General features: G+C 28.5%; 2 protein-coding genes across 2 annotated transcripts; both read left to right on the top strand.

The window, feature by feature from the left end:
* The first annotated feature begins 11,339 nt into the window (after positions 1–11,339).
* Positions 11,340–14,163, top strand: LOC124829453 (wax ester synthase/diacylglycerol acyltransferase 4-like). The gene is made up of 5 exons (XM_047302964.2): positions 11,340–11,573; positions 11,657–12,229; positions 12,890–13,243; positions 13,431–13,568; positions 13,780–14,163. Exons 1-5 carry the CDS (start codon positions 11,388–11,390, stop codon positions 13,924–13,926), a joined length of 1,398 nt encoding a protein of 465 aa, XP_047158920.1. The 5' UTR covers positions 11,340–11,387; the 3' UTR covers positions 13,927–14,163.
* A 4,280-nt stretch (positions 14,164–18,443) lies between these two features.
* LOC124829433 (wax ester synthase/diacylglycerol acyltransferase 3-like) lies at positions 18,444–21,137 on the top strand. The gene is made up of 5 exons (XM_047302940.2): positions 18,444–18,661; positions 18,864–19,433; positions 19,751–20,104; positions 20,258–20,395; positions 20,633–21,137. The coding sequence occupies exons 1-5, from the start codon at positions 18,476–18,478 to the stop codon at positions 20,792–20,794; spliced, it is 1,410 nt and encodes a 469-aa protein (XP_047158896.1). The 5' UTR covers positions 18,444–18,475; the 3' UTR covers positions 20,795–21,137.
* Positions 21,138–21,794: the final 657 nt, after the last annotated feature.

The following is a 21,794-nucleotide window of genomic DNA, read 5'->3' as shown; positions in this document are numbered from 1 at the left end:
TTTTTTTAATTTTTTAAATTAATTGTGATCCTTTTTTACAACTCTACGTGATCTGAAAAGAAGAAAAACAACAAATTTCAGTTTTTGGTATTTTGTAAAGCATGAACTATGAACGTGTAATATAGTATCAACAATAAACAACAATGACAAACAACAAACAAGTCCAATCAAACAACAAACAAGTTCAATCAAACAACAACAACAAACAAGTTCACCCAAATAATAACAACAAACAAGTTCAACAAAAAATAACAAGAAATAAGTTCTTCAAAACGAAAACGAAAACGAAAACTAACCTTGATTCATCGGAATAAAGTGTTGTCATACGTGAGAGAGAGAGCAGAATGCGCCTATGAAGGACAACAACACGAAAACAATCGGTCAAAACAAACAAAAATCATACCTAAAGTAGTAAATTAACATGCATTTGTATCAAATGAAAGAAATATTACATGTGATGGTCGTCAAACTTCGTTCGAGAAAAGTTTGAGCAGAGAAGAGGGTCTCGCGCGCTAAGATAAAGTGAATGAATTTTCAATCTCCCGCTCAAATTTTTATTGAATTCACTAATTTTGACGTCTAACGTTGGGACATTCGACGTTTTATATCATTTTACGTCGAATTACAATTCTAAACGACGTTTAATTATTGTATTTATTTACAAAAATGTCACCGGTCATTTTTAACGTTGGCTATTGAGTGGTTCGACGTTGAACGCGTGACGTTATACGCTGCTTTTGCACTAATGTCTAGATGTATAGTAGTAACCAAACTCCATTTCATTGAGGTTGAATGTAATATACCTAAACTCTTTATAGTTCTTTCTATGCAATATAATATCTTTCATATTTCTTGTGTTCTATCATTCTTATTCACTTGCATGATGAAATATCTATACTATTTTGGTGGTATCAAAATCATTGAAAAATGTTTTCGAACCTAGACATGGATAAAACAACCAAGATATTTGGCTTTAAACATAGATCAAAACTTTTGGTCATTCTAGACATCTTTTCTTAATGCAAATATTGTGTTTGAATATCTAAGAGATTAATATTTTTACATAAAGATTTATAACTTATCTCTAAGGAATTATCGCTTGTATACTTGTGATGTGAATGCTTGAATATGTTAGAGATATATTGTGTGATGAGTGCATAGAGTTTGGGTCATGAAGTCCAACCCTGATGAGTCTTTACCCATATCACTTTATAATATTTATATCTAGTAATTTTATATGTTTGTAACTTATTTGAACCAATCACGGTTTATATTCATTACTTAAACTAGTAAATAATCATAATTATTTAAACAAATGCAAATCCTTTAGAAAAACGGTACTTTGACTTACAATCTAAATTACTTAAACAATTTCTTTTCATTTAATTCTATTTTACTAAAATACTTTTTTAGGGAGAAGTAACATTTTTTTAATCTTTTGATTCTTCGTGCATGCATTCTTGCATTATTTATTCATAATTCAAACACCCAATTGTCTTTTAGTTATGAAAACTATGATAACTCTCAAACCTAGACCTCCTTTCCTTAGATTTACCATGTCAATTTCCTCTGGTCTCTTGATGTTATATGAATAGGTTGAAGATTCATCTAACTTGCTCTGTTTAATATCTTCGCTAAGAACCAAATCAAAAATATTGTTGAATTTTAACTTATTGCTTCCCAACAAACTACTTACAATTATGATAATAACATTTCAACTTTCTGGTAAAGAAGACAAAAATATTAACAAATTATACTTCTTCATTGAATTTCATTCCAAATGAACTCAACTGGGTTGTGACTATATTGAGTTCATTCATATGTTGTGTTGCTAATACACCTTTTAATATCCATAATTTAAATTGGGTTGTAGTAGATAGAGGCAGCAAACATTTTTCTAAAAAACATTAGGCTTTAATACCATGAAAAACTATGTATAAGATTAATCTCTTTTGTGTTTCATTATAATAAAATAAATATGGATTAAGCCCAAAATAAAAATAAAAAATAATTACAAACTAACTAAAGATAAAAAATTAAGATAATATATCTAACATTTTGGAAACCTTATATCAATAATTTAATTGCATCATTCCTGTCCTCTAAACTAAAAGTATTTTAAGATTTAAAGAAAATAAGTCTCTTAATTTTTTTTTAAAACACATTCATATCCTCTTTATTTAACAAAATCATTCATTATTTTCTCACACCACAAAATTTGCTTTGCATGTCTAAGTTTAAAACTTTAAACTACCAAGAAAAGTAACACTTAAAACATTAAATGAATTTTAGAAATAATAATTAACACTTGATGGATGATAAGTTATCTATTTATTATTTTTCAACATATTATAAGTTTATTTACTCTTTATTGGCATTTAAAATATAGAAATATAAAGATGAATACTTAAACAGTAATTTACCTGAAAGATTAGTTCCAATTTTGGAATTACTAGTAAGAAAAAAATAATAAATATTTTTATGTACAAAATAATTACAAAACTATATAATGAATTATGGTAAGAAGTTGGTTATTTCAAAGTTTTATAAAAAATATAACAGGAGCTACTTATTTATGACACCTGTATCAATTTGTTTACTTCTTCTCTATGTAAATAGAAAAATATTTTGAGATAGATAATTTCTATCTGTATTTTATACATCAACATAGTTTATATTACATGTAGTTTTAATTTAGACATATTCACATTTTTGAAAATTTTGTATGTTTAAAGAATTAATTAGCAAATACTTATTTAAATGTTATAGGCTTTTTGTATTTTGTGTTGTGCTGTAAATTAATTAGCTATAGTAGTGAGAAAGTGAAATAATAGTGTGCTCCCCACTTTGAGTTGAGGAATATGGAGAACTGGAATGGCGCATTGATGATAGAGATATGAGAGAGCATGTGTACTGCCTCTTTCAAAATCCATTTTTATTCTTTCCAATGCAATCTTTATATCTCGATTGTTACAGCTGATAAAAACGGATTAATCTAATATGATTAATCTAATATGTTTAATCTAATATGTTCAAAAATAGATTAAGTCAAATTTATCTACTAATTGAACCAATGATTAATCTAGCTTCATCTTAATAGGTCACTTAACATTTTAAACAACACATAATTTATCACAATAAGTAGGAATACAAATATCAATCAAATTTTATATTGAATAAAAAAATAGTATACAACATAAGAAAAATTTAGAAACTCATCTTTTAAATTCTAAATTAGAAGTTGCGATAAATTTGACTCTCGTACACTACTACTTTTTATTATTCTTTATATATTTTTTTCTTTTTATATAAAGACAAAAATAATTTTATTATAATCATTATCAAATGATAATTATGGGTGTCAGATAACCTATTTCCTATCTCATATTATGTAGAACTTTATCATATAATTATTATACCAAATAGTCACAAAATATTCATTAAACCAGATCGAATGGTTAAATCTTACAGTTGTTCTTATCAATATAATTAAGTTTGATAGTAATAATTTATGTTAAAATGTAATTATCATTAATTAGGTTAATAGTAAATCGACAATTTTAAAATGTATGTATATATGTTTGAGATAATAAGATAAATAATTAAAATTATTACGAATTTGTTTTTGAATCTGTTAAATGTTTGTTGATTTTGATATTAAAATATTTTTTATAAGTAATTTTCGAACTCGAACAAACAAGATGAATAATAAATAATAATAAAGAGAAATATTTTGTTAAATATGATTTAAGAAACTTATAAGTTGAATCCTATAGTCGAAATAATTATTTTTAGTGGTTAAAGAAATGATTGGTGGTGAGTGTAGGTGTAGTGGTTAATGAAATAAGGAGCAGGTAAAAAGAAAGGTAAGTGAGAATGCGTTGATAGAATAGTGGTTTAGTTAATCTCATCCTTTGAAAAATCAAATATGGCAACTATTCTCATTCACCTACTATCCCTCTCTTGTCAGAACTAAATCAATTCATTTATGCTATTTTGGTATATATGCTACAAATTAATCAATTTCAATTCTCACAAAAATCTTCTGGCTTATGGCCTTTATTTATAGGTTTAATGTCTCAATAGGTCTCTATTTTTTGTCAGAATTTGAAATAGGTCCCTTTATTTTTTGGCGTATTAATTGGGTCCTTATTTTTGTTAATTTGATGCAAATAAATTCTTTCCGTCAATTTCATCAAACGACGTTAATGAATGTGTGACGTGGCCTGAGGACAGTATTGACACGTGTAAGGCCATGTCACACATTCATTAAAGCCGTTTGATGAAATTGACGGAAAGGATTTATTTGCATCAAATTAACAAAAATAAGGACCCAATTGAGACGCCAAAAAATAAAGGGATCTGTTTCAAATTTTGAACAAAAATAGGAACCTATTGAGACATTAAACCTTATTTATATCAATCTACTAATAGATAAATGAAATGAATATGGATAAAAAAATACAAGTGTGGATAAAACACGTCAGACGAAGATATGAATATAGACGAAGGATAAGTATGAATATTTGTAAGACCCATAAAAAAAAAATCTATATATATATATATATATATATATATATATATATTTATAGTAGTAAATTTTAGTATTTTATTAGTAATAATAATTTTAATGGATATAAAATTGTAAATTTTGGATATAAAATTATAGTAATTTTAGAAGGAGAGGTTCAAATTTTTGGTAACTTATTTAGTAAAATTTTTTTAAATGGAATAGTAAAAAGTAAATAGTAAATAGTAAAAAGTAAATAGTAAAAATAAATTTTCAGCATTAAGATTCCTTAGCATGGAAGAAAGTAGTAGGTAGAAATTAGGATCAGATTTGGTGAGAAAATGATTGAAATATTATTTTTAAATAATATTACAATAATAAATAATATTAAAATATTAATGAATAGTAAAATTTTTTGGTAACTATAAATAGCCATGGGAGGGAAGGGTATTTTGCACCAAGAAAAGAGGAATCAAGTGAGAGCTTGAGAAATAGAGAAGAAAGAGTTAGGGAGAAATTTTTAGTTGCAAGAAGAGTAGAGGTTCTGAAGGGTTTCGGGGAAACAAATTCGGAGCAGGAGATTAAGTCTGGAATAGAGGTAGGGGAGCTAATCCTTCTTGTATATGATTTTTTTTATCCATGTTATGATAATGAATATGAGTTATGAGTATGTTAAAATTTTGGTAATGGTAGTTATCTATTCACTTATATAAATTTAGTTTTCATTATTATAATTTCTTATTTTCGAGTTACTGTTGTGAAAATTTTCTATTAATTGTTTTCACCGTTGGATTTAGCTAAAATTTTAGTATGTGAATCCAAGACCTATTACTAAACTTTGACCGTTCAGATTTGAAAATAGAAGTCTGTACTTGGAGAAATAAATACTGCAAGTTTGAGTAAATTAGTCACCCTGTAGTTCTGTTACTAAGTTGTCTCGGTAAAAATATAGATTTTGACCTATTTAACCGTTAGATCAACCTCAAAATTTGATATATGATTCTTAGGACATATTAATACAATTTGACCGATCGGATTTGTAATTGAAGGTCTATGTTTAGAGAAAGAAATTTCGAAAGTGTGAAACAATCGGATGAACACTGTATTGTTGTTCTTAAGCTATCATGGTACAAATTTCATATATATTTCATCTACCGTTAGATTGAGCCCAAAATTTAGTATGTAATTCATAAGACATATTAAGTCATTTTGACCGTTCAGATTTGTAATTAAATGTCTGTGATTAGGGAAATTAGTTCCGCATTTTGAGTATAACCGAAAACCACTTAAAATTCTGCACCTGAGTTACCTCGGTAAAAACCTCAATATCTATCTAGTTAACCGTTGGATCAACCTGAAATTTTAATATGTAGTTTATAACAAATAGTGAATTTTTGTGACCATTCAGATTTGAAATCGGAGTTACCGATTTAGAGATATTAATTTCGTATCTTCTCAGGGATCTCAATATTGCTAAATTTCTATTTTTTTGATATCTATATTAAATTTCGGTGTTAATATTATATGCTGTTGTTTAAAATCTGTAAATAAGAAATTTGTTAAAAACTAGTTGAGGAACACTTTGGCTAAGGAAAGACTTGGTACTTAAGTTGTCCATTGTGACGCACCTCTCTTTCCTGGAAGTCTACTCGACAAGTTTTTGACTTAAATCCTATTGAACAGATTTTGTACTGTTAAATTATTATGCAATATATGTTGTTGGAATGGAAATGTATGATTAATTCATGTTATTATGGTAGATATGAAATTATGAATTATAATTGTGATTATTGCATTTTATTATATTGCAATTGAGTTTATGCGTCTGAACATGATATGAGTATTATGGGGAGATTTTGTAAGGATATAATGTGAGTTGAGGAATATGAGTATGGTATGAGTCTTGTGGAGAGATTCAATAATGTTATGGTATTTGTGTATATGTTGATGTTGAGAGTCCCGTAGTTGGGGGTTATCCTGATACTCTAATAATTATCTAGTCTCAAGTAGAGAGGGATGAATTATGTGGTGAGAGGAGCAGGAGGTCCTGGTCTATGTGCCTGTTTTGGACATAGTGAGGGGACTATCCTTGTGGGTGGTATGGAGGGCAGGATGTCCTGGTCTATGTGCCGGTTTTGGACATAGTGAGGGGACTAACATTGTGGATGGTATGAAGGGCAGGATGTCCTGGTCTATGTGCCGGTTTTGGACATAGTGAGGGGACTAAGAATGGCATCACAAGTGGGGAAGCTTTCGTTGAATTACTCAACAACATATCGTCGGGGATAAGTGTATATTGGGTATTGTGAAATGAGTGTCTATTGGGTACTGTGGTGTCTATTGGGTATTGTGAGACGAGTGTCTAATAGGAACTGTGGTATGAGGGTGTCGAACATAATTATTATATGATGTTTATATCAAGGTAATTATACATGTTTTATAAATGATTTGTTGCATGTTAGCTCACCCTACTTGTTTGTGTTTTCTTTTGTGTTTGGGTATGTGCGATGATCGTATAATTCGTTATACGGGAGCAGATGAAGGAATGTCGTCTGAAACAATACCAAGGAAGAAAGAGATCGAAGAATAAGTTAGAAGAATTCAAGTTATATTTAGGAGTTTATAGTTGAAATCAGAGTTTAAAATATATCAACTATGAATTTTTAAGTGTGAGATTACGGGATGTTACCGTAAATGTAATGTTACAATATATAAATTATGAATTATCCAATGTGGGATATTGGGATGTTACAATATTTATCATATTTAAATCTCAATTTTTGAATTACAATAATATATAATTCCTAATTATTGTCATAAACATACATATATTTATAATATTTAAATTACCACGACTTTAATTGACACAAAAATTAAAAATATATTATATTATTATCAACATATTCAATATCCTAACTTAAATAAATAATAAAATAAATGAAATTAGTATGAGTTTAATCAATATTAATTTAAATAAAACAAATAAGATTAGTATCAATTTAATAATGTTATTGTTTTTATTTATTATGTTAGCGTTGATACGAACACAAATATGTTTACTTACTAAAAATTATTAATGTCACCTTATAATAGGTTAAGCCAACACTAATATTATTCTAACAGTAAATGGACTACTAGTATTTGTTAAGCCAACATTAATCTGACACTAACAATTTTTTTTTTATTACAATATAACATTGACTAAACCAATTTTTAATAACTATTATATATATATATATATATATATATATATATATATATATATATATATATATATATATATATATAAGTTGAGCTTAATCAACTTTGATAATTTCACCTTTTGGTTGATGTTATTATTTGAAAGTTAATATAATATTTATAAATAATAATATTGAAATAAGTTCAAATATATCCTTATGTCAATAGATTCGTGTGGCTTTAGTAATGTAATTTTACTAATTTTGACTAAAGATCAATAAATTTAAAAGAAAAAACAAGATATGTTAAAATACATAGTGTTCAAAGTAACCAAACTTTAAATTATTTTACTCGACAAGGACGAGCATTGGATTTTATGAACTCATGTCAATATATATTTTCTAATTAATATGTTTAACATAATCTCATTTACACAATAGTCTCACTGATCCCAAATTTTTCATGGTTAGTTTTAACTGTAATGCAAAAACATTTTCTTAACTATTTTTACACAAAGTTCCCATTAAAATTTGGGATTAAAGAATGATAAAGAGATAAAACATTAAACCTAAATTTTTTAAATTTCTTTTTAAAATTTTTAAAATTTTTAAAATTTTATTTTCAAAAAATTCTTTGCCACGTGTAACATATAGAGTACCTGAATTTCAATTTGATTCCTATTTTTTTAAATTTAATTTAATCATTTTTTTTAAATTTAGTAATTGTATATTTTTTTATAAATTGAGATTACAATTAATTTTTATATAAATATTATATTAATTTAAAATTGATATTTTTATTAAATATTCTTAATAACATTTATTTTATTTATATTTATATTTATATTTTACGTTGAAATTTATTTAAACTTTGTTTTAAAATTTTACATACATTTATGTTGATATTTTATTACATCAAACTTTAATATTATTTTTTATTTGAATTTATATTTCAAATAATTATATATAAATTTATATTTCAAATATTTGTATAATATTATATATCAAGAATTTTTATATAAATATTAGAGTTAATTTAAAAATAACAACTTTGTAAATTCAAATATAAAATTAAAAAAAATATAATCATACAAAATAAATATATTTAAAATTTTAATACAAAATTTAAATAAAGTTTAATGGATTTGAAAACCACAAATACTATAAAAAAGACGATCATCTAACCCAATTGACTGTGTCATTCATCTTGAACCATTCAAGGGTATTGTGAAATTAAAGGTTGAATACATAAATATATTAGCCTAATATACTGACAAACATAATGGTCAAATATATTGTATAGTGTCAGCTTAGGTTATTTAATTTCCACTGCTATACATACCAGAATCTTTGGTGCCGATGGTGAACCTAAAATTAGAGCCATTTTGAAACTGAAATCACTCAACTGCTTTGTATGAAAAGCAATGTGCATGTTTAGAAAACTGCCAGATGTTATTAATTGTTACAAAAATGTCATTTAAATTGTGAAATGCGGTCAATGAAAATTGTAATATATATGTTTAAGAAAATTTACTGTCATATTATTGTCTCTTTAATTGTTTTACACCTTCCAGTTAAAAACGACTACAATTTTTTCATCCTGAAAAAGTAGCATAAAATTGTTATAGTTAGTGATAAATAATTGGAGGTGTTGAAACACTCAATTTCAAAAAAGTGTATTAAGCATTTTAAAAATTAGTTAATTTATTCATATGATTTGAGTTACAGTAAAATATTGTGGTCAATTGGGTTGATTTTAAACTTGTTCATGTTTTACTTGAAAATTTATACAAGTTGATGGATTTATTAATGCTTTATCCGAATTTTTATCCTAAAAGTATTTATAGAAATTTTTCTCATTTTATCTATTTAAAATCCTAAAATTATAGGAGCTAATAAGAGTTTCTCCTTCATGCTTATGCTTTAAAGGTAGTTTCTTTATGCTACTCCATAAATTTTTCCTTCACTTTTTACATTACAAAAATCATTTTAACCGTTTTCTAGTTATATAATTTAGAAATATTCTTGAAAGTCTTTTACTTTCAAATTCGAAATCTAAAATTATGATTTATAAATAATATTTTGTGATTGTTTTTTCATATTACACAAGCAAAAAATACTTATAATCCAAAACTATTTTCTTTTTAACATTCTTTAACTTTTTGAAGTTATTTCTGACTTTAGAATTTAATAATTCAAAAATTATTTTTAAGTTTTAAATTATATAATCCAAAAAAATGTTTTTTTTAAAAATAACTTTCAAATTATATGTAATGAAACTCATTTAATTTTCAAATTAAATAATAAAAAAGAACAATTTTTTTTATACATATAATAATACAGAGGCAAAATTTACGGAGGCAAGAAGATGCCACATGCTCTAAAATAAAAATATACATTATCTGTACAAACAGATAGAATGGGCAAACAAACGTACTCCTTCTATATATTTATAATATAACATAAATTATAAAAATATTCTTTATATATATATATATATATATATATATATATATATATATATATTATAAATACAATGTTTCTAAAAAGAAATCCTCACTAGTTTTGTTATCTAAAATATAGAGTATATATGTTCACCCACTCCCATCGACATTCACATATTAGCTAAGGGAAGTACCAATTTCATTCATCTCTCTTCAACAATTCTACACTACCAAATAAATATTTGAATAATCAAATTTGTTATCTGTAAGAAAATAAAAATAAAATAAATTTTTTCATAAATTTACTCTATATACAAATAACAAATAGATTTTAAACTAATAATTTCTTTTACTAATTAATTTATGTATTACAAATGAGTTTCTTAAAAATCTGAAAAAAAAAACTCTTTTTTATGAGAACTAAAGTCATTTGAAAGTTTACTATAAAGATAGGAGTAACTGTAGAAGAATACTTTTAAATTTATTTGATACATGATATTAAGAATACAATAATTATAAAACAAGTAATTTTTTGTATTTTAAAAAAAAAAATAAAAAAAAAATAGTGTTAAATAAATGTAAAAAATATGTATACGTCAGTATAAATTACTGGTAGAGATGACGCACCTATATATCTATATTCATTTTACATTAATTTTATAACAGGAGAATAAAAAATAACGTGTTAAGTGAGTCAAAAAAGTGTGTCAAATATCTTTCTTCTTATTATAATCATAAAGGCAAAGAAGCTTTTTTCTTTACAAAATGTAAGAAAAGCAATACACATATTTTGACCTTTACAAAACTGTAGGAATTTCAAAAGAGAGGTCTTTTCACAAAGAAAGCAAACACGTCATCGTACATTGTTAAATAATGAAAAGCCAAGGAAAATTGCAATACAGATTCCATAAAAGTAACTTTATAGTATATTTTTCTTTTTCATTTTGTTACACCTAACTGTTCAAGAGAACAACTAATGAATTAAAACGTGTGTTCCTCACATTCTATTATGTATGACAATTTCAGGTGGCTGTCGTTGGTCGGTCACTCTTGTCCTGCCGTGTTCTTATCAAAGTAGAACCACCTATTATTTTTAAAGGTAAATTGCACGTTGCTTTTACCTAGTACAACTTCTTCTTTGTGTCCAGTTTCTCACCCTATATATAAATGCTTCCATATTCTTTCTCAATTCTCAGGTCATTAAGCTGCAGTGTTTGGTAACTTTCATCTCTCTTCCCAGAAATACATAGTAATATGGAAAACCTAAATGAGGTGCAAGAAGAACCAGTTAGCCCTATGGGACAATACTTCAACAGTTCTGCGCTGTGCATATATATTATTGGAGTGTTGGAATTTGAAGTTCCCATTCATGACCTGCAAACCTTCACTCTCATTAAAGATGTTTTCCTTCCCATCAATCCACGCTTCTCTTCCATCATGGTTCTCTCTCTTTTACTGTTTCATTTATTTTCATGTCTATATTACGATTATCATGGCATTCATATGGTTTATGATGAAAGCAGGTTCAAGATAAAGATGGAGCGAAACGATGGAAGCAAGTTGAAGTCAATTTGAAAGATCACGTGCAGTTTCCCAAATTCCCCAAAGGGAAAACAGTGGAATCTTACGACAAGCTTTTTCATGATTATTTATCAAGCATGGCAATGGAGCAATTACCACAAAGCAGACCTTTGTGGGAAATTCATGTGATCAGCTACCCTTCTAAAGATGCTTCTGGCAGTATAATATTTAAGCTTCACCATGCACTTGGAGATGGTTATTCTCTCGTTGGTGCTCTTCTTTCTTGTCTGCAACGAGCAGATGACCCTTCTCTTCCCTTGTCGTTTCCTAGTCTGAGACCTTCAAAGCCACAAGCATCAACTAAAAGCTTCTGGAGAAGGTTTTCTTGGATGTTCTCCTCTGCCATAAACACTGCCTCAGATTTTGGATGGAGTGTACTGAAGAGTAGCATCATGAGTGATGATAAAACACCGATAAGATCTGGAGATGAAGGAACCGAATTTCGCCCAATTTCCATATCAAGTATGGACTTCTCCATTGACCATATCAAGAACATCAAGTCCAGGCTCGGAGTGGTATTAATTCCTTATTTATTCTTAAAAATTTTCTGAGTTACGACATTATAAATGCTCATACGTCACTTCTGTTACAGAAAATACTTTTCAGAATGCATGCATATATGTACATCCAAAAAATAATTAATTTATGAAGAAAAATAATATCTTGACAACTAATCCAATGTATAACGTATCATGGTTTTTTTAGACCTGGCTATGATTTTTTTAAGTCATAGGAAAATAAGTGATGTACCTTTTCATGCAATTAATTTTACATCTCAATTGCAGATTGATTTGAATTTTCTTTTACATGGTTTAAAAAAAGATATTTTAAAGGAGCTACCCACGTAGTTAATTAGTAGCAAAGCAATACTCCAAAACATTTGCTCTTGAATCTAGTTGTGCCTCAAAGTTTATAGGAAAAATATACATGCATGACTCATCGAACAGTTTCAATAGGACATGTTTCTTATACACAAAACTTGTTTTGAGATAAATATGTGCTTACAAAATCCATAAAAAATGAGAAATTAATGCATGATATCATAATTTCCTTTTGATAGCACACACTCACTAACTCTCTCTCTATATATAGTATGTAGAGAATAAAGACATTCAATCATTATCTGTTTTGACATTAGATTATCTTATTTTCTCTGCATGATTCTCCTATGGCAGACTATAAACGATGTGATCACTGGAATGGTGTTCTATGGGACGAGGTTATATATGGAAGACATGGACTTGAAGTCAAAAACAGCAGATTCCACTGCATTGGTTTTGTTGAATACGAGAAACATAGAAGGTTACCAAACAATAAATGATATGCTCAACAGTAAAGCCAAGGGTCCATGGGGGAATAAAATTTCCTTTTTGCATGTACCAATACCGAAATTAAATCAAAACAGAATGTCAAACCCTATAGATTTCATTTGGGACACCCATAATATAATCAAGAGAAAGAAACAATCTTTAGCAGTTGCCCTCACTGGAACTCTTTTGGACATGGAGAGCAAATTCAGAGGACAAGAGGTTGGTATCCTTAAATTCAATGTCATATATACCATTATGTTATTATACGTTCTTTCATTCACTGCTTTCTTTAGCTCTTATTTTCTTAACTACATGTAAATATGTCCTTATTGTACTTGCTTTTATAAAGTATATAAGAACTTGGATCAGAATTTTTCAACAGGGTTATTGGTTAATTTTGTTACAGGCAGTAGCAAAACACCTTCGAGGGACAGTAATGAATTCAAGTGCAGTGATTTCAAGCTTGGTTGGACCAACACAACAAATGTCTTTAGCTAATCATGCTGTTAAGGGCTTGTATTTCACATTGGCTGGTGGACCTGAGGTATCCTAAGTCTCCTTCCTGCTTTAAATTAATCAAGTTTTAGAAGGAGAAACAAAAAGAAGGAAACAGTTTTCTTTTTGCCAAATATTTCATAATTATGAAATTTTCTCAATGAAAGAAATCAAATAACACTTTTCATAGACTTGATTTCTTTATTTAAAAGTGGAAAAAAAGAAGAAGACATTTTAACTGTGAGCTATGTGCATTGCAGAGTCTTGCCGTTTCAGTTATGAGCTATGTGGGAGTGCTTAGAATCACCCTAAAGACAGAAAAGGACTTCATAGATGAAGAGAAATTGAAGGCATGCATACAAAGTGCCTTTCAGATGATACTCAAAGCAACTACAGCAAATTCCTGACAGAGCAATACTTTAGTGTGCTTGCCACTCAACACAGAAGTCAAAATTCTTACATTTATTTTCAGGATTGGAATTGCTTGTTTTAATTTCTTTTGTACAAGTATCATGTCATTATTTCTTAGATTTGATGAACACCTTAATTCATTAATTAATATGATGTGTGTATGCTCTGAAACTTCATAAAGGAGGTCCACTCATCCGTGTAGATTTTCCATATGAAGTTATGTATTTCTACTATTCTCCATGTCTCGCTTAAATGCAAATTTTCGTGTTAATGAAAAAATCAGTATTTGTGATATTTATTTATTACAGATGGGCGGGCAGGAATTTAACAAGAATGTTAAGGGTGGCTTGTTCTCTGGAAATAACGTGCACTACATAAAAATAGTGTCGTTAAAAAAAGTTGACAAACTTTCAAATTCAATGCATTTTTTTTTTCAAGTTTGTATTACTTTAAATTTTTATATTTCCTAAAAGTTTTTGTTGTATTGAATATTTAAAATTTTGTTAACGAATGATGTAATTGTTATTTTTGTTTTTTCATTTTTAACCGAAATTATAACTTACTTATTTCTTCTTTCATATTTTCCAACTCGTTAATAAACTCATTTCTTCTCTGTTAAAAGTGAGAGTTGAATTGTGAGTTTTGGGACAATGGAGAATAAGAAGCGGGTGATAAATAAATTAGAAAAAGGAAAATGAAAATAACGATCACATCATCTTATCTTATTGGCAACAAAGCCAAATAATCGAGTACTTGAATAAAAACAAAAACATTTTGAGCACTCAATGCAAATTTTTTATATTTAATAGTTTTTCTTTTTTTGTCTCTGTTAAAATTACTCAATATGTAATATGTGATTCATTTGTATCAATGTAGTCATCAATTTTGTTAACAAGAGTCAACGTGATTTCTTTTGTTACATTGGTGCTAACACCATTTATAAACTAATAACATGACAATGTAAATGACAAAATCTTATGTAATAATCATTTTAAATATTTATAATGTTACGTATCATTCACATTATCACATTATCATCCTATAAAAAATGTGAACATCAATTTAATGAAAGAGATCATATTAATTACTTTTAACAAAAATAAGATTATATTGAGAAAAAAAAACGAGGGATCATGTTGAATAATTTTGACAAAAATTGAGAAAAAAAAAGTTATTAAACCTTTCTAACATAAAACCAATTGAAAATACCTAATTTTATAAGATACTCAATTAATTAAGTTTAATTCGTATAATTGAATTTTAAATCCAACTCCATTAATGACGGGAGCCCATGTTTAGTTGAGTTGTGAAAGGTCACATTAAGTTGATCAAACCCACATCAATTGAATTGAGTCGAACTTAAATGTGTAGCATAACTTAAGTCTAGTAAGGGAGGGTTAAGTCAACTTCAAGTTGGTTAGGTTAAGGTTCACATGAGCACAATCGAGTTGAAACCCATTAAGTTGAGTTGGGTTGGGTCCAAGTCAAAAGAGGTTAGATTAGATTGGACCCAAGTCATGCTAGGATAGGTAGAGTCAGGTCAAGTTCAAGTAAGGTCTAAAATATTTTGGTTAGGTCAGACCCAAGTTACTTTAGGTTAAGTTAGGTTGAATCCATGTTTGGTTAGGTAGAACTTAGTCTAGGTTAAGATGGATGATGACATTAGACTGAACTCATCATATAACACTTGGTAGAGCTAAATTAAAGTAAAATTGTGTTGAGTCAAGTCAAGTGTAGGTTAAAATCTCAATTTGATCGAGCTTAATCCACATTAGGATGAGTCTATAGGACTGAACTCAGGTTAAGTTGGATCTGATCCGATTTGATTAAGTTGAACTTAAATCTAACCAATCTAAATTAAACCTAAATCTAATTTAATACAACCATATTTTTATCAATACATTGTGATTGTCAATTGACAATAGTTATAGCTAAAAACAAAAATTACAATGGAAAGAACAAATATATACAATTAAGACAAAATTTGGTGAAACGACTATTAAAGAGTGGAACAATTTTCATTGACTTTATGAAGTTAAAATGGAATCTAGCAGATCCTTTGATAAAATCTTTGTGAAGAAACATTGTTTTAGAAATATCGAAGGCAATAAGACTGAAGTCACTTGCAAACAAATAAGTGAGGGTAATCTAACCTTTTTGATTGAAGATCCCATGAATAAGGTTCATGTGGGTAAATTCTACGTGGGAAAGTAAATTGATTTTAAATCAATTTATGTCCATTCCTATATGATGTGTGTGAAAGTGTTAGAGATTTCATTATTGAGAGGTTAAACTTTGTAATTAAATTTTATGTGGTGTAAAAATTTTAGTTTAAACAAAAATTTTAATAATTTTATATTCCTTTAAGAGTGATGTATGATTTTCAACATAATGAAATAACACGTAAGAATATCGTGACTTGTATAAGATCTTGACGTGATCCCTAAAACACACAAATACCTAACATTTGATAACTTAGTAATGCAACAAGAATTATGAGATGATGATAAACTGCTAGTACACTAAGTATTTTAGTTCGTATAGATTATTATATAACTATATTGTATGCTAAGTTTATCAATTTAAATTTAATTTATATAATTTATTATACCAACTTTTACACATTAAATCTTATAACTCATTTTTTTTCTCTCTTTTATTCTTTCTATCTCTTACTTTTTGCAATATGTGTTGAAATATTGCAAAAGGGATAAATCCAGAACATTGTTGATTTTTTGCAGAACCTTTCCACAAAGTGGTTCCGCAAGCCGTGGTTATTGTTCCGCAAACATGGTTTCTTTTATGCAAATTGCAGTTTCCATCTCAGTTTCTTCGATGTGGGAAGTGGGTTTCAGAAGCCACTTCCTATTATTTATAAATAGACCATTCATGTTTCGAAAACACAATTTAACATCTCTTTTCTTATTATCATCCTTTTTATTTTATTCTCTTATATTATCTGAGTATATTTATCCTTTAAAAGAATTTCTTATAATTTTTGAGTTTTTCTAAAAATTCAAAAAAAATCTTGGTATATTTCGAAGAATTTGTTCAATATACTACGAATAAAATAAATTTTAACGACACTAGATATACATAAAACCATATTCGTGTTTTCGATAACCGTTTGAACATAATCTTTGTCTTATTATAGCAACATCGGTGGTGCAAACATATTGGACAATAAATGCGGGTCAGCTTACGTTATTTAATTTTCGGTGACATGTAGTTAACAGTTAGCCAGCAATATTGGTTGGCGTTTGGTGAACCTAATTCAAAGTACAAATGTTTGGACAAACACAGTTCTTAAAAGAGTTTAATCAACTTAATTTTTTTTTTTGCGTATAATATTCCTTTGATTTTGTTTATTAAACATGTTTATCTTTTAAAATTCGATTTAAAAGGATTTTCATATATGGAATAAATCGCAAGTGAACCCTACTACGTGCGTACATCATTACTCCATTTTGAAGATTTGTCTGCAATGACACAAGCTTCTTTTTCCGACTGTATGAAAACCAATAGGTATATTTTGACTTAATTTGAAAGTGCCGCCTGATATATTTAGTTATGTTTGAAAGGAAAAAAACACGATAAAAGGTCAAACAAACAAAAATAAACGTAAATTTTAATTTATTTTGATTTTTTTTTGCTATAGAAAAGAAAAATGGTGTACAAAAATATTATTACTATTTTTATTATCATAGAAATGTGTAGTGTAATATAAACCATAATTGAAAATTGGAATGGTTTATATTATTAATTGATAAATTCATATTTCTCTTTACAAATAACAATCTTCTTCATAGAAATAATAGAAATATGAACAAATTTAAACTTACATTAATAAATAATTAAATATATTTTTAATCCTTAAATTTTGATAGAAATTATCAATTTTTTTCTCAAAATGTGAAATACATTTTATATTTCAAACTTTGATATATTTTAGTTTTTAAACTTTAAAAATAAATCTATAGTTCTTTTAATTCAATTGCATTAAATATTTTTAAGGTGTCAAACATATTTCAAGACATGTTTTACACAGTTTTAACATATTTTAGTTCAAATATCAATCTAAAACATCATTTAGCAAGTTCAAAATGTCTAAGTTAAAAAGATTACATTAATTCATTTTTTAAATTTAAAAATTAAAATATATCAAAAGTTATAATTAAGACTAAAACCATTTTTAAGCTTTAAATAAATAAATTGTCTAATTATGTGAAAGGCTAATATTGCAACATTTAAATGGATTATTGTTTGTGATTAATAAACATTAAAAATAAAAGAGGTAACAATGTGTACTTGTTTACGAAATAATGAATTGTTGGTTCTTATGTACAGCTGAATCTGTCATTCTTGCTCTATGGCTCTTGTTCTTATCAAAGTAAAACTTACTCCATTTCAGTGGTAACTTACAACAATCTAAGGTCACTCTGGCACGTCTTTATCGCTTGCTTTTCGTCCTCACCTTCGTTCTGTGTACTATATATATGGTTTCATTTCCCTGTTGAAGTTGTCAAATTTCATAAAAGATATACTATGGAACACCAAAAAGAGGAGCTAGCAGAACCAGTTAGTCCTGTGGGACAATACTTCAACAGCTCTGTGCTATGCATTTACATCATAGGAGTTTTAGAATTCGAAGTTCCAATAGATGACTTGCAAACATATGCTCTTCTCCAGGATGTTTTCCTTCCCATCAATCCACGCTTCTCCTCCATCATGGTTCTCTCTTTTGCTTCCTTACTACACTGTTTCATTTATTTTCATGTGCATGTGATGTTCAAGAACATTAGAATATAAAACACAATTTTTAAGTCCCCAATATTTGGCTAGTTAATGTCATGATCTCGTTATTAAGTTAGTGCATACCAGTTTTTACCTTTCATATCAAGTCTGAAATTTGCATTGATCATATGGTTACCAGGTCCAAGATAAAAATGGAGAGAAACAATGGAAGAAAGTTGATGTGAACTTGAAAGATCATGTTCACATCCCCATTTTTCCCGAGGGCAAAACAGTGGAACATGACAAATATTTCCATGACTATTTATCAAGCATAGCAATGGAGCAATTGCCACAAAGCAGACCTTTATGGGAAATTCACATGATCAACTACCCTACAAGTGATGCATGTAGCACTATAATATTTAAGCTTCACCATGCACTTGGTGATGGCTATTCTCTCATGGGTGCACTTCTTTCTTGTCTACACCGAGCTGATGACCCTTTTCTTCCCTTGTCCTTTCCTTCTCTCAAACAATCTAAACCAGAAGCTTCCACTAAAAGCTTCTGCAGAAAATTCTCCTATATGTTGTCCTCTGCCTTTAACACTGTCTCAGATTTTGGATGGAGTGTGTTGAAGAGTAGCATCATCAGTGATGATAGAACACCAATAAGGTTCGGAGATGATGGAGCCGACTTTCAACCAATTTCCATATCAAGCATGACATTCTCCATTGACCATATCAAGGACATCAAATCCAGACTTGGAGTGGTATGAAAACAATTTCTGGTTGTTGAACTTTATCTTTGACTTTAGCCATACATATAGTCTTATTGGATCGCCTACTTGTCAGAGTAGACACACGTATATTATTATTCAGTATTCAACTTGTGGTGGTAGAACTGGTTGGATCTTATTATTATTCGGTATTCAGTATTCATCTTTATACAATCACTTATCTAATTACATTCCATCATGCAATAAAACAACCTTACCATGTAACCACTATGAATCATGGTCCATCACTATCTTCAAATCATTGACATAGTATCATTTTTTTTGATCAAACTTTGTATTACCAATTGCAGACTATAAACGATGTTATCACTGGAATTGTCTTCTATGGAACTCGATTATATATGCAAGATATGGATTCCAAATCAAAGAGCTCACACTCCACGGCATTAGTATTACTGAATACGAGAAACATTGAAGGTTATCAGTCAATCAATGATATGCTTAATACTAAAGCTAAGGGTCCATGGGGGAACAAAATTACCTTCTTGCATGTTCCAATACCAAAATTAAATGAGACCAGAATTTCTACCCCTCTTGAATTTATTCGGGATTCACATAACATCATCAAGAGGAAGAAACAATCTTTGGGTGTTGTTCTCACCGGGACACTTTTGGACTTAGAGGGCAAACTGAGAGGACAAGAGGTTGGTAGAATATTTGGTTACTTAGCTTGAAGTTGATCATGATGTAGTTACTTACATTTTTCCTACCAATAATCTGTGACTGCTTCTTATGCAGCGAATATAAGCACTTCAATCAGAATGCTATAATTGTTAATTTAGTTCTTGTTGTTGCAGGCAGTAGCCAAACGCATTCGTGGCACATTGACAAAATCAAGTGCAGTGATTTCAAATTTGGTTGGACCAGTACAACAAATGGCTTTAGCTAACCATCCTGTGAAAGGCTTGTACTTTACATTGGCTGGTGGACCTGAGGTATTCTCAATCCCTTTCATTTTTGAACTAATCATGTCAGTATGTGAGAATCTGCATTGATTCTTAATTTCCTTTTCTAGATACCAAATAAATTTTCTAATTTTCTGGTAGCCAAAATTGGAATGACACTTTAAGAAGGTTTTCTCATAATTTTTGGCTTAAGAAGGAAAGTTTTTATCTCTTTGTTCCTTGACTTGATTGCTGTGATACAAAAGCACCATTTAATGGTATTTGCAGAGTCTGGTCATTTCGATCATGAGCTACATGGAAGTTATAAAAGTTACCCTCAAAACGGAAAAAGACTTCATAGACGAACAGAAATTAAAGTCATGCATGCAAACTGCATTTGAGATGATTCTCCGAGCAGCTATGGAAATTCCTCTCCAAACAAAACGTTAGAGTTCTCCCTCACCAAATCGTTGTAAGCAGCTTGGAGCTGCTTAATACGAAATCAGAGAGAGAAATTTACATATTATTTCCCAGGATTTATCAACGCCTTCAATTGCTATTCCATTGAATTTGTCGTGTGTATGTTATGGAAATTAACACGAAGCCCACCTTGGGATCTGTCGTGTATATATATATTTTCTTGCTCTATCTGTCAGCAGCGATGGTTAAAACTACCATGGCTATGGTAGTTTTGCTGAACAGGAAAATCTCACCTACGTAATCGTTGAACACTTGTTATGATATTTTTTATACAATTAATAAATAATCGTCTGCAACATGAATTAATTACAAAGCTGTTGGATGTTTTTTACACGTCTATACATGGAGAGAAAGAGAGATCATTATATTAACTCCTATAAATTGTCATACATCACTGATAACTTCTCAGTACAGATCACTTCTGAGAGAGACACTTTTGTAAATTGTACTCATACGAAGTCATAATCCTTATCAATTGTCTCCTAAATTAATATATGGGGATAGAGAAGACTTTCATGATAATACACTCATCATAACTATATGTAATAAAGTGATAACAATTCATAATTTTATACGTATTTTTAAAATAATTATCATGAAATTGTTAATTTAATCATAAATCTTAAATTTGTACTTTAGAGTTAATTTAAGAAAGAAAGAAAATTCATCCACCGATTGTTTTCCCCTAAGTCGACTAAATCATCGTAACATGGTGTGTTTCGCCACCAACTTTGACTGTCAACGCAACAGCTGTTTCATCATTCATCACAGCGACAAATCACAAGACAATAGGTTTTTTTTAAGAAATTAGAATGGATTGGGGTCTTCTTCCACATTCTGCGGAGAAAAAATATTTTGTAGTTCGTGGAAAAACAATTCTTAATTTATCATGATAGATTTTGTTTTTTAAAATAAAACTGTCGCAAGGTTGTTAAATATTAAAATAAAGAAATGTACGAAGAGGTAGATG

This window comes from Vigna umbellata, chromosome 4 (assembly GCF_029865625.1).
Source record: "Vigna umbellata cultivar VRB3 chromosome 4, Vumbellata_1.0, whole genome shotgun sequence".
Classification (NCBI taxonomy): domain Eukaryota; kingdom Viridiplantae; phylum Streptophyta; class Magnoliopsida; order Fabales; family Fabaceae; genus Vigna; species Vigna umbellata.
The sequence above is the reverse complement of the archived record's forward strand: the minus strand, read 5'-3'. Positions and strand labels throughout refer to the sequence as shown.